General features: G+C 40.2%; 1 protein-coding gene across 10 annotated transcripts in view; it reads right to left on the reverse strand.

Moving 5' to 3' along the window:
- RPS6KA5 (ribosomal protein S6 kinase A5) overlaps positions 1 to 14,068 on the reverse strand; it is a 166,320-nt gene that overhangs the window by 108,009 nt on the left and 44,243 nt on the right. For 7 of the 10 annotated variants that reach the window (XM_065595599.1, XM_065595596.1, XM_005285401.5 and 4 more), the window contains exons 2-3: positions 8,463 to 8,534; positions 4,108 to 4,326 (exon numbers count right to left, since the gene is read on the reverse strand). In XM_065595599.1, the coding sequence (XP_065451671.1) occupies positions 4,108 to 4,264 (157 nt within the window). In that variant the 5' untranslated portion in view covers positions 4,265 to 4,326; positions 8,463 to 8,534. Of the gene's footprint in view, positions 1 to 1,701; positions 1,765 to 4,107; positions 4,327 to 8,462; positions 8,535 to 14,068 lie in introns of all 10 variants that reach the window. The other 3 variants (XM_065595598.1, XM_065595600.1, XM_042858604.2) reach the window with 2 other exon arrangements.

The following is a 14,068-nucleotide window of genomic DNA, read 5'->3' on the forward strand; positions in this document are numbered from 1 at the left end:
CGCACTCCTGCCCTGCATTACAATTATTATAACAAAACATACTTTTAATGAGAAATTTGAGCTTGCCTTGATATGCAGAGTCCTTCCTGGCAGAAAATATTGAGAGTGCAACTCATAGCTCTTACTCCACCAATCTCAGATGTTCTCTTTGTTTGGTTTTGGTGTAAGTCAGGCTTGAAGAAACATAACCTGCACAGGTATGTTGTTGAAAATGGCAACAAAATGGAAATAGCATGGTCTGAGATTACTGCATATTCGTTTGCCACCGTCAACCAGAATAAGTCCAAAGGCATGTCACCAAATTTAATTTTAAAAGGGGGTCCCATCCTTTAATTCATCAAGTTGCTCTTGAGTCACTATTGTAAGATTCTTAGCACTTTCCATTGCAGAGGAAAGCCAAGGATCCCAGAACCAGTCGAAATCTTCTATATAGATTGACAGAAAATATAAGCTCAATTTTTCTTCCAGACTAAATCTTCTATATAGATTGACAGAAAATATAAGCTTAATTTTTCTTCCAGACTATTTAAATGCTCAGAAATGACATTTACCAAAATACTATGAGTAAGATCTGCCATGTTTTCCAGAGGGAACATTTCTATTGAGTCTTGCTAGTTTTTTCACGTCAGAGGGCTAACTTAGATCTAAACCCATGCAGTTTATCCATGAAGGAGACACGATTCTCATTTCTACCTTGCATTTTCCTGCTCAGTTCATTGAGGTGGTGAAATATATCAGCCAGGTAAGTATGTTTCACACACCATGTCACACCAACAATTAAGTCCGTGTATGCTGATTCCTCCAAAGCTATGAACATTTTTAACTCTTCTCTCAGTTCATAAAAACATAAGAGAACTTTTCCATGGAAAAGCCAGTGTATTTCTGTGTGCAAAAGTAAACTCTGGTATTCTGATCCCATTTCCTCACACAACTGTGAGAAAAGGCAACATTTTAAGAACCATGATTTTATTAAGTTGACTATCTTCACTGCTCCATCTAACACTAAGGAAAGTTCTTCTGGCAGTGTTTTGGCCATAAGAGCTTCATGGTGCAGGAAAAAGTGGGTCACCAGCACATCTGGGTTTTGTTCTTTAGCCTTGTTTACAAACCCCTTCACTTTGCCAGTCATGGGGGCAGTCCTGTTTGTGCAAACACTAAGACAATTTTTCCATTGCAAATCTCCCTCCTCAAGGTTCCTCTCCAGGCATGTGACCTGGCAGGTGTCTGAAAAATAAAAAAAAATTCTTTTATACTATTTCCATCAACGTGCCTGATGTTAGCTAAGAGTTGAGCATGATGATTGATATCTGCTGATTCATCAAGCTACAGCGCAAATTTTCCACTTGATCTAATTTTTTTCCTCAGAGTACAGTTTCAACATCAGCTGATCTCACCAATGTGGCGACTTATATTATCTGAAAGGGGAACTTTTGCAATTTCATTGGCTGCATTTGCACCTAACATTACTCTCACCATTTCTTGGCATGCTAATGTTTCTGCGACTGTATGCGGCTTTTTCGCCTTCGCTACATGCTCAGCAACCAAGCATCTTGCTTCCAATGGTTTATCAGAAACTGTGACACAGCCTTTCATCATTCGCACTTGTTTTTCATTTTGATCCTTCAAATGCTCAAAAAAAAAAAAAACAGCCCTTGTTGGTAAAGGATAGATGTTTGCTTGTAAGGTGTCATTTTAACTTACTTGGCAAACTTGCATGACTTTTGCTCCACACATAATACTGATGAAGAGAGCAAGATGGTTCACCTGCAAACAAAAATCCAAATCGCAAATACTCTCACAATAGTGCTGGCTCACAACTGTGACTTTATGTTCATGTTCAGCTTCATCACAGAAAATAGATGTGGAGGTACCAGACTCCCTTTTCTTCAAATATTTGTCCATTTTCGAGTCTTCAATTTAAAATTCACCACTGTAACTTAACGGTATGATACCACGTGAACAGCAAGGTCATTTGATCACACTGTGTGTAAAGCTTGTCTCACACATGAACACCCGAAGAGTAACAGCACAAAATGCCTTTGGTTATGACACTAATTAAAATAAATGAGAATTTTTTTCTCCTCCCAAGTGACTTTTCCAAAATTCCATGGCACACCTGTTCAAACCTGATGGCACACCGGCTCGGAAACACCGTAGTACTGAACCTTCTGGCGCCCTGCTCTTACCGTTCTGTGATCATTAAATTTGCCCATTTCTTCCTAGTCTTTGTTTCTCTTGGACAGTTTCTCATGTATGACAATATTTTATTCTCATACCCTTGTGAGGGACTTTGACAAAGGCCTTTTTGAAAGTCTAAGGGTAAATTTTTTCAAAGGACTTAAATGACTTGTTTCACCCAAAATAAACTCTCAATGAGTTTTTATTTAGCCACTCTTTTATTGATACATATAATATTTGTAATAGATCAGTAAGGCACCATCATCCTCTTCAGAAACCTTGCTGGTTCAACCCTATTTGTATCATGATTTGTTAGGTGTTCTATTATTCTATTTTTCATTACCGCTTCAACCAATTTACCCAGTACAGAAGTAAGGGTTACAGGCTTGTAATTCCAGATCACCAATAAGTCTTCTTTAACTACAGACAATATTTGCTACCCTTTATCCCTCTGGTTTAATAGTTGATTTTAAAAGAGAGACTCCATATTTTTGCAAGCAACTCACCACTTAATTCTTTCAGAACATTTGGGTATGCAGCAATCAAGGCTTGATTGGTAAACGCAACTTTTTTTTCTTTTGACATCTCAGTCCCTGACAGTATTTAATCTTTTTTTTTTTTAATCAGAAAAAAAGAGTTGGTCCACGCTAGATTTCTCCCCAAAATCCTATGTCATGAAGCCTGATGCAAAGAAATCATTTAGCTTTTCAGCAATGTCTTTATCTTCCTTAATTGCTTCCTTTATAGCACCCTTTTCTGTTTGCCCCCTCTGGTGGTCCAATAGACCCACCAATTCTTGTAAGATTCCTGCTTCTAATATACTTCAGAGAATTCTTGTGTGTTACACCTTTAATCGTGTTCTTTAAATTCCATCATAGGATTCCTAATTTTCTTTTTTAAATATTGTGAAAATGTCTGACCACACTGCAGACACCTTATTCCATGTAGTTAAGCTGAAACATGTGCAGCGTCTCTCAACAAGCAGCCTTTCTGCTATTTGAACATCCTCCTTCACCCTGGTTTCCCTTTTTCTTTTAGTCACAGCTCACAATAAAGTCAGCGATTTAAAGACACTCCCTGCTTCCTCACTCCCAAATATGCAAAGACAGTACACAAATATGGTGTACTGTCTTTGCATGTTTGAGAGTGAGGATGTGAGGAACATTTCCAAAGTGAATATGTTCATTCATATCATTATATCATATTCACATAAATAAGAGTTCCTTCCCAAATATTCAAGGAAGCAAAAACAGTTTGCTTGAAATTTTTTCGAAAAGCAAACAAATGAAATTCAATCATGGTCAAATCAAGAAGTGAGCCAAAATTCCCTAAAAGTTCAAGAAAATGTATTTCCATTATTTGTCCATCTTCTCAGGTTTCTCATAGCCATACAGAATTATGACACAAGGGAGTCATTGATAAAAACATAAACAAAAACAAAACATATGAGCAGAGTACTGACGCTGAAACACAACAAACAAGTGCTAGCTTCACAAAAGCTCTAGGTGCCTAACTGCCTCTTTAGGCACCTAAATCCAAGCATCAGGCCCCAGTGAGATTCACAAAACCCTATTTAGCTGCTGCCAAACTTTATAGGCACCTAAACTCACTTGGTGCCTAAATGTGGTAAAAGTTCCCTCGACACCCATGTTTCCGCCTGTGTGCATGCAGACTGTTGCCCTGCACCAGGTTCTGGGTGCCTAAGCCCCACTGCAATGCACAAACCAGGGTAAGATAGGCATTCCTCTACCTAAGTCACCTTTGGGACCCAATCTGGTTAGTGTGCTCAGACTTCACACACTGGATCAGGCCATATAAGGGAACTCAACAAAAGGGGCGGGGGGGAATATGTCCCTTCCAACCCTGATATTCTACGAAATAATAATACATAAAAATTAATAATCAACTTCAATCATGACAACCACTTACCTAAAATGAGATGAAGTTTTGTGTCTGTCTGGAAAGCATAGTGCAATGTGACCAAAAATGGTGATTGCCTAATATGTTCCAGTACTTGTCGTTCTGTCCTTGTGTGCTCTGTTGTTTTGGCTTTTTGAATTATTGTTGCTTTTTTCAATACTTTCATGGCATACAGCTTTCCATTATCATGGCCACTTATTTTCCTCACTAGAAATACTTTTCCATAAGCTTAAAAAAAAGGGAAGAAGGGAAATTGAGCTGTACAATTAATCAAAGAGAAATAGCAAGAGATTAAATTGATCACATGGTCAAATATACATATGTTCTACAAAAATATGTTTTAAAAAAGCGCACACACAGTTTTCAGTGCTGTTTCTTGCAAAGCACTTTAATAGGTTTCTTCATTTCTACATTTAAAAACTGTATAAATGCAAAAATGCTTTGAGCCAGATTCTACCTTCTCTTACAGAATTCCTTTAAAATCAATTATCAGAGGGATAGCCGTGTTAGTCTGAATCTGTAAAAAGCAACAGAGGGTCCTGTGGCACCTTTGAGACTAACAGAAGTATTGGGAGCATAAGCTTTCGTGGGTAAGAACCTCACTTCTTGCATCTGAAGAAGTGAGGTTCTTACCCACGAAAGCTTATGCTCCCAATACTTCTGTTAGTCTCAAAGGTGCCACAGGACCCTCTGTTGCTTTTTAAAATCAATGGAATTATACCAGCAGAAAATAAGTATATCAGAGAGAATAGTCAAACCCTCATGGGTGGGGCTGGGTAGGACAACCTAGGAAGGTTGCCCCACACGTCGCATTATAACACTTGTTTTCATTGGCTAATAACTTTGCCAAACTTTAACCAAAATTTTCTAAGTCAGGTGCCTGTCTCAGGCTAGATATTTTTGAACATTTCAGTCAAAATGGTTCCGCTTTTTCAGAGAAGGCTAGGGAATAAATACATTGTTCTGCCTACAGTAAAAGATTCTGTCAACCTCTCCTTTGAACAGGTATTTTTATTTAACTACTGAAAAACATATTTGAAATGATGGTTTTATGCAATTTTAGTTGAATTCCAATTTTCATCTAAATGGATTTTAATTTGGTTTTACATTTATGTTTTTTAGTTATTTTTCTAAGGAAAAGTTGTTTCTCATTGCCAACCAACATTTTAATATGTTGATTTCCAACAGAATATATCCATTACACTAAATTTGGTACTTTTTGCTAACCAAGAGGATATACTGTATCTATACGCATTTATTAAAGTATATAGCTCAACATATATTTATACAGATTCTTAACTTTTATTCTTTTTTATGATGTTAGAAAACTGTGAATGACATTTATTAGATGATTACGGGTTTTTTTACTTGTGATTTGTGTCAAGCTACATCTGGATAGAAACTGGAATCATTAAAAATGCACACAAACATTTGTAAATGTTTTCATTAGTTAAATAAAACTACTTTGAATGAGCTGGATACATAAGGGGAATAAAAGTAAATTTATCAAAACATGTTTTGCATTTAAAACTGATTTATTAAACAAACGAAGTATGATCTATATTTAGTGAACTGAATTGATTGTTTTGGGTCTCCATGTCCTTCAAGATTTTAGAGCTACTAGATCTCATCCTCTCACGCTTCTTTTTTATTCATAGATTGGTAAGGGAAAACAAACTTTCCTGTTTTTACAACTCCCAATTGATTTCTCAACTTAAACTGAAATAAAGAAAATATTCTATTTGACTAATTTATTCAATCTGCCCCTGCACAAGAGGCTACAGCTGTCAAAAGTGGGTTTAGCACTTCAACAAACTCAGGCTCCAGGTGCTCAGCTAGGGACTTGCACCAGGTTCAGTGGCTTAACTCTCTAAAACTTTGGTAGCAAACAAATACTATTTGAATATTATTTAATTTTAATCATTTTAATAGATTATATTAAATTTAGGTCATAATTTCAATTTTAAATAGGTTTATTTTTTAAGAAAGAAAGTGTATTTAATATAAATATAAAAATCTGATGTTTTTAAATAGATTTATTTTATCCACCTTGCTCACTGGCAAGTGGGTCTCATCCCTCTCTAGTACTTGTCTACACAGAGGATGACAACCTGCTATTGCCTTCAGTTACTCCATTTATCTCAGGTGACAGAGGTCTGTGTCGTGAATCTAAAGGTTCCAACACAACTAATGAAGCAGGAAGGTATCAATTTGATGACACATAACAGAATTTATTTGTTCAGTTTGCTTTTTTTAAAAACCTAGGAAATTACATACACACACAAAACCTATGTTAAAAGAACATTGCAATAGTAACAAAGTCAAGGATTCTGAACTTAGGAAATACCAGTATTAAGGTTGCATATGCATTATAATACAAACTTTAATTACAAGATCACATGCTGTTTTTTTCCACAGGACCCCTGCCTCATTTATTACTATGAGTCCTGTGAGCTCAGCACTTCTGTAAATCAAACCACAGGGTACAGGTATGCAGAAAATGAGCTGTACACTGTTAGTGACCACCTCTGAAAAATTTGGTTTAACTGTGACTTTAATCACAATTTTTAAGTACCTACATGGGAAAAGAAATGTGATAAGAAAGGGCTCTTCAATCTAGCAGGGAAACATATAACAAGATACAACGTTTGGACTTTAAAGCTAGACAGGTTCAGACTAGGAATCAGAGACAAATTTTTAAGAATGAAAGTAATTAGCCATTGGAACAATTTACCAAGGATTATGGAGGATTCTCCATCACTGGCAACTTTAAAATGAAGGTTGGATACTTTTCTAAAAGATATGCTTTAGTTCAAACAGGAAATAATTCAGGGAAGTCCTATGACCTGTTTTATTCAGGTCAGACACTAGATGATCACACTAATTCCATCTACCTTAAAATCTAAAATTTGTGCATCACAGCCTCCTAAGGCTCCATCTTCACTGGAAAAGAAGTCAGCTAGCACCTCCTTAGACCTTAGTGGATCCCCCCCCCCCTTTTTCTTTTTTTTCCTGGAAACTTTTAAAATCTAGCTACAGAAACTCCACAGCAAGATGAGTGGAATGTGGAAGGGCATCCTCTGACATTTGTCCATGTTCCTCACGGATACTAGGATTGTTAATTTTCTCTGGAGAATGTTCTTCCACCTGCTCTGAGATGCTTGGTATGCGATGTGTTTTCCCACGCCATGTGGGCAGGGAGCATCATGAGATCTTTCCCTGCTTCTGCACAAGGCATTGCCCCAATTTATTTTTCTGCCATTTACACTTCCTCCTCTGATTTTGACATAAACAGGGATGTAGGACATTTTGATTTCTCTGAGGAGAATAAGCAATTTGGCAACTGCTTTTGCCGGATTACCAAATTTGAACTAATTAGCAAGAGATGCAATATGGAATTTTGCTGTCACCATGAGTCCTCTCGCCTACTCCGGATTATTTGATGGCTTATATAAAAGGAATTGGTGATCTCAATTAAACTGAGAACTCAGTGATCTCAGCAGTTAAGTGCCCACCACATTAAAATCTATTCTCGCAATTGGAATTCTTTGGCAATCCCACAGAGCACAATCACTGAACGGCCACAGATATGAAATCCCTTCTTACCACTGCAACCCTTGTTCCTCCAAGTTAGTGTTGAAGAACAGTGGCAAAAACAGTGAGAGGAAGCATACACTGCTATTACTCTTGCTGTACATTTTCTAAGTACAGAGAGGGAATCTTTTCTCTTGAAATATCAACCCACCATCTTTCTCTAGCGCTAAATGTTTTTTAAAAAGTGCATGCATGCATGCACACACAGGCAAAGCTCCCCCTACCATAATAAAATCCAAAATCCAATACTGAGTGCTTTCATTTATCTTCTTAAAAAGTAGTGGTATTCTGCTTGCATGACAAAACAGACATAGCCACCAATGATACTTCTGTGAAAAAGTGTAGTTAAAAAGAATTAAGACTCCTGTTGATGAAAATGCAGACTTCCCTGTTTTTCCACAAACTGTGATCTTCATCAACTGTAGTGGTCTGAAGAATTTAATGAAAACTTCAAGCGTATGCCTTATAACTTAGTACCAGATTTTAAATGTTTTGTTATACTGTCATGTGAATCACTGGTCAATGTTCTATATGCCCATCTTTCAAAAGGATGCTTCTTTTATGTGAAAAAATTTTGATATAATTGTGCATATTTGTTCTTTACTTATCCCAGGTTGTCTTTGCCTTATTTTATAAGACAAAACCCCCTAAATAATTTTTAGTAATCCCCCAATTACTCCCTAGATAATTTCTTCCAAAAACTGAGCTAAGAAACAGAACTGCACTAAAGAACATTACCTCCAAAGGTCACCTTAGAAGAAAAGTCTTACCTCCTGTTCCAAGAACTTTCAAGAGTTCGAAGTTTTCAATGCCCACCTTCTCTGCATGGCCTGTCAAATTTGCTGAGAAAAAAGAAAAAAAATTCCATGTTAAAATCTTCAGAGATGCAACGCATTGATACATCAGATATTCTGACACATTTCTGCACTTTGAGAACATTTTAATGGATGGAAGAGAAAAAAAGGAACCCTAAAAGAACACTGTACCATTTCAATTTGAAACTTAAAAAAAAAAAAAAACCACACCCCACATTTTTGTACATTTAAAATAAAACCAAATTACAGTCCAGGGTAGTAACTCTCAAGCTATTGTCTTTCAACTACCAGTTGTCCACAGGGATCTTCCAGGTCATTCACAAAACAAAAGGTTTTGAGAACTAAGTACTCGGGAACAGAGGTGTTGGTAAAGGAGATCAGTCTGTGATAGGATTTCTTGTACAAAGTGGTCCACCATAAGTTACATGTGAGAAATATCTTCTCAAGCAGATACATAAGTGTTTGCATGATCAGGGCCTTATTCATTATTCTAAAAAAAATTAAGTGCTCTAAAGGCGAAAGCATTTTTGCGCTGATTCCGACCCTGATGCTGCAACTTGTTCCATATGGGCACAAGAGATCCATCCAGAGGGAACGTTTGCAGGATCTGGGACTCTGTATTCAATATGTTTCCCAGTGGCATTTTAGAAGAAATTAAATTAAAACAGTCTTCTGAAGACTCATTAAACAGGAGTATTCAAATGACAAGAATATCACATATATAATTTGAATACATTCTAACTGGATGCACTACCAGGAATTTTATAAGTTACTACATTACAAAGCTATCAATTTCTGTAAATTCATGTAGCTCCTTCCAAAACTAATAAAAATGGTTATTTACCTTACAGTGACTCTGATTCTTCAAAATGTTTTATCCACATGGATACCACTCTGTATGCGCATGCACCCGAGACTGGATTCTTTTTGACTAGCAGTATACATTGGGCCCCTGCATGAGCCCTGACTGTCCTTAAGCTCTTCCCTTGAGGGCACAAAGAGCAGGGCAGTCCTAACTGCTATTCAGTTCCTTCACCAATACAGAATCCCCAAAGCTAAAAGGACTTTAGATTAGCAGAGAAGGGGGGTGGATCATAGGATCTGTGTGGACAAAACATCTTGAAGAACCACAGTTACTATAAGGTAAGTAACCATTTTTCTTCAATTATGTATCCACATAGATCCCACTGAAGGCAACTAGCAAACAGTTCTCTCGCTCTCTCTCTCAGGTGCTGGGTGCTAGGAGTCCTATTTAAATAAGTACTGTAAAACTTCCCTGCAAACTGTGTATCAGATCTAGAGGCTGACACTAGAGAATAATAGCTTGTAAACATGTATGGAGCTCCAATAAGCAGTTCTTCAGATTTCAAATATAGAGATGCCTCTTAAAAAGCCAAAGGAGGCTGCTTGAGCTGTAGCAGACTGTGCCTTGATAGGAGATGGAGTTAACTTACTCAGTTGATAAGAATTTCTAAGCAGAGTCTGCAAGTTCCAACGAAACCTGTATGACAAGGATTGCAACCTATATGGATATGGTATGTGGGGACAAGGTGGAGGGAAGAGGAGATTACTTACTTGTAACTGGAGGTTCTTTGAGATGTGTGGTCTCTATCTGTAGATCACTAAGGGTTATACACATACGTCATGTGTCCGGAGGTGGAGATTTTGAAAGTAGTAGTGTGCATTCATCCACGCATGCACCCTTGCTTTGTCTCATGCTTTTGTACAAGGTGAAAAAGGGCAGGGCGGACAGACTGTCCCCTCAGTTCCTTCTCCACCGCAATCCAAGAAGTTCCCAGGGGAAGGAGAAGTGGAATACAGATAGGGACCACACATCTCGAAGAACCTCCAGTTACAGGAAAGTAACCTTCTCTTCTTCGAGTGATGCTCCCTATTGTATTCCACTGAAGGCAATGACAAGCAGTACTTAGTTAAGAGGAGGGTGAGAGGAAGAATGACGGGAACAGAAAACAGCTACACTGAAAAAGGCATCTGTTACAGAGTCTCGCACCAAGGCGTAATGGGAAGAGAAAGTATGTAAAGATCTCCAGGTGGCTGCCCAACATATGTCCATAGGCAGTACGTCATGAAGCGCAGCCAAAGTCAATGCTTGCGCTCTCGTGGGGTGGGCTCATACTCCAAAGGGCAGAGACAGTCCCAATTGTCAATAAGAGAACATAATGCACCCCAAAATCCACTTGGAAATCCTCTAAGTGGAGATTGCTTGCCCCTTAATCCTTCCTGCTACAGTGATAAACAACCTAGGGGACTTTCTGAAGGATCTCATCCTCTGCAGGTAGGAGGCCAGGGCCCTGCGGACGCCGAGGGAGTGAAAGTGTCATTCTTCCACTAATGCATGCTCTTTCGGAAAGAAAGCAGGCAAGTGTATGGGTTGGTTGAGATGAAAAACGGGAAACAATCTTCGGCAAAAACTTGGGGTGCAAGCGCAGGGAAACTTTGTCCTTCTGGAACATGGTAAAGGGGGGGGGAATCCGCCATCATAGCCCCCAGTTTGCCTACCCTCCTTGTGAAGATAATAGCTACCAGGAAGGTGACCTTCATAGAAAGAAGACACAGGAGGCCAGCAATTCAAAGGGCAATTTCATTAGCGCCGTGAGGCTAAGGCTAAGATCCCACTGGGAAGCTACGGATTAAATGGGAGGACAGGTCCATAAGAGGCCTCTCCAAAACGTTGTAGTCAAGGGGTGCATAAAGACAGTGTCCCTTCACAAGGGGGTGGAAAGCACTAATAGCTGCCATGTGCACCTCGATGGAGTTAAGAGCAAGTTCTGATGCCTTCAGGGATAGGAAATAGTCCAAGAAAAGAGGAATACCCACAGCCTCAGGGGCAAGACCCTTCTGCTGGGACCAGGAGATGAAAATTTTCCACTTAGTCCTATAGGATTGCTTCATGAACTTTTTGCTGCTACTTGAGAGGATGTCTTGCACTGCTGATGAACATTTCCGCTCTAGTGAAGATGCCCATCCCAAAAAATCAAGCTCTCAGGTGACATGTCTGCAGATTGGGATGTCTGATTCTGCCACTGTGTTGTGTGAGCAGTTCTGGAGAAACCGGCAGCGGAAGCAGGGGAATGCGCCGACATGCAGAGAAGGAAGGGAAACCAGAATTAACGAGGCCAGAATGGGGTGATCAGGATGACCATAGCTCTTTCCCATCTCATCTTGTGAGGACCCATGGCAGGAACAGTAGAGGAGGAAAGGCAAAATTGATCTGGTCCGGCCAGTGGATGACTAGGGCATCACCTTGGGAAAGGGTGCCAAGCCCCCCCATGCAGCAGTACTGGATGCATTTGCTGTTGGTGCAGGAGGCGAAAAGGTCTCTGGTCAGAGTCCCCAGCGGTCAAAAATGTCAACAATCACCGAGTCACATAGCTCCCATTCGTGATCGGCCATGAATTTCCTGCTGAGAGAGTCTGCAATCACATTCTGATTTCCCGGAAGATAGGCTGCTAACAACAGTATCTTGTATGTGATGCACTAGTCTCAGAGACGAACCGCTTCTGCACAAAGTGCTGATGACCTCAAGCCCCCTTGTTTGTTTATGTAGTAAACAGTGGTGGTGTTGTCTGACATAACGAGAACATCACAGGAGAAATGCATGACATGTTTTTCTTACCGTCCTAAGTTCTTGGATGTTGATGTGCATCCTGGATTCCCGAGCAGTCCAAGTTCCCTATGTCATGTGCTCACCTGTCAGCACCCCATCAACTCAGTGATGCATCTGTGATGATCGTCATGCATGGGGAGGATGGACGAAAGGGTATCCCAGTGCAAACCTGAACTGGGTCTGTCTACCATTGAAGGTAGGAGAGAACCTCAGGGGGAACTGTCAAAAAGAGGTCCACAAAATGGTGTATAGGAGAATAGATTCTCTGTAGCCACAGCTGTAGATAGCAGAAGTGATATGAGCAAAGGTAGTGATGTACGTGTATGCCGCCATGTGCCAAAGAAGGGAAAGGCAGGTTCTGGCTGGAACAGAATGACTGGAAGTCACCATGGCAATCAGTTCTTGCAGGATCTGGAACCTGTCCTCTGGTAGATAGTGTTCACGGGGGCATTCATTAATGTGATCTCTGCGTGTGCCTAAGGATTGTGGGATCTAATATCAATTTTTTGATGCTTATGCTCAACCCTGGAGAGGAAAGGAGTAGGAGCAGCAGAGAGGTCGAGGCTTGAGCTTCTTGTCTGGATTGCGCTGCTAGCAGACAGTCATCAAGCTAAGGGAATATGAGGATTCCTTGATGCCGGAGATGGACCGCCACTATAAAAAAATATTTGGTGGAAACCCACAAAGTGGTGGTGAGTCCCAATGGTAGAATCTTGTATTGGAAGTGTCAAGGGCCTACAGTGAATCTCAAGATCTGCCTATGGGTATGATGAATATCTATGTGGAAATAAGCGTCTTGCATATCGAGAGTCATAAACCACATGCCTTTTTTTCTAGTGAGGATATAATGGCTGCAAGGCTGACCATACAAAACTTTGGTTTGCATATGAAGTGGTTGAGACAATAGAGATCTATGATTGGTCTCCATCCTCCCTTCTCGAGTACCAGGAAATATGTGGAATAGAATCCAGTGTCTTGCAGGGCCATAGGAACAGCCTCTATTGCTCCCTTCTGCAGTAGGGAGTCCACCTTTAGGGCAAGAATACTGTCATGAGAGTGGTCCCAGAGGCAGGATCGTGATGGGAGATGTGGATGAGGTAGCATCGTGATCTCAATCATATAGCCACATTGAGTGACATCCAAGACCCACCTGTCCATTGTTATCGCACTCCAAGCTGGCAGAAAGAGTGCTAGGCGTCACCCAAAGAAGAGGTGGGTCATAAGTACGGAAGGATCCAAGGTAGCTCTCTAAATTCACTCAGAAATATCGCTTATGCAAAGGCTGAGTGTGTGGTGTCGAAGACTGTACAGATGGACCAGGTGGACAGGACCATTGGGTCTTCTGACGCTTACGAGGAGGCTCATATGATTGCTGATGAAAGAACTGAGGAACTCTGAACTGTTGTGCAGGAGGCGGACTGTAGAACTTGTGCTTGGGTGCAGGTGTACAGATACCCAGTGATCACAGGGTGGCTCTGGAGTCGTTGAGGGAGTGTAGGGACATGTCGGTGTTCTAGCTGAAAAGGTGAGATTCATTGAAAGGGAGGTCTTCAATGGTATTCTGCACCTCCCTGGGGAAACCAGAAGACTACAACCAGGATTTCCTCTGCATGATGATGCCAGTGGCCACAGTGTATGAAGATGTGTCTGCTGAATCCACAGCAGCCTGGACATTGTCCTGGTGCCCAGCTTGCCCTCCTCTAAGACAGTCTGGAAGCAGGCACGCTCCTGCTGGGGAAGCTTGTCCGCAATGTCTGCTAACTGGTTGTAATTTAGAGAGTCATATTTAGCTAATAATGCCAGGTAATTGGAGATCTGAAACTGAAGGCTGGCCAAAAAAAAAAAAAAGAGACCTTACTACCTAGGAAGTCCAATCTCTTACCCTCGTCTGCTGGAGTACAATGTGGATGTTGCTGCCTGGCCAGTTCTGTTG

Source organism: Chrysemys picta, chromosome 4, assembly GCF_011386835.1.
Source record: "Chrysemys picta bellii isolate R12L10 chromosome 4, ASM1138683v2, whole genome shotgun sequence".
Taxonomy (NCBI): Eukaryota; Metazoa; Chordata; order Testudines; family Emydidae; genus Chrysemys; species Chrysemys picta.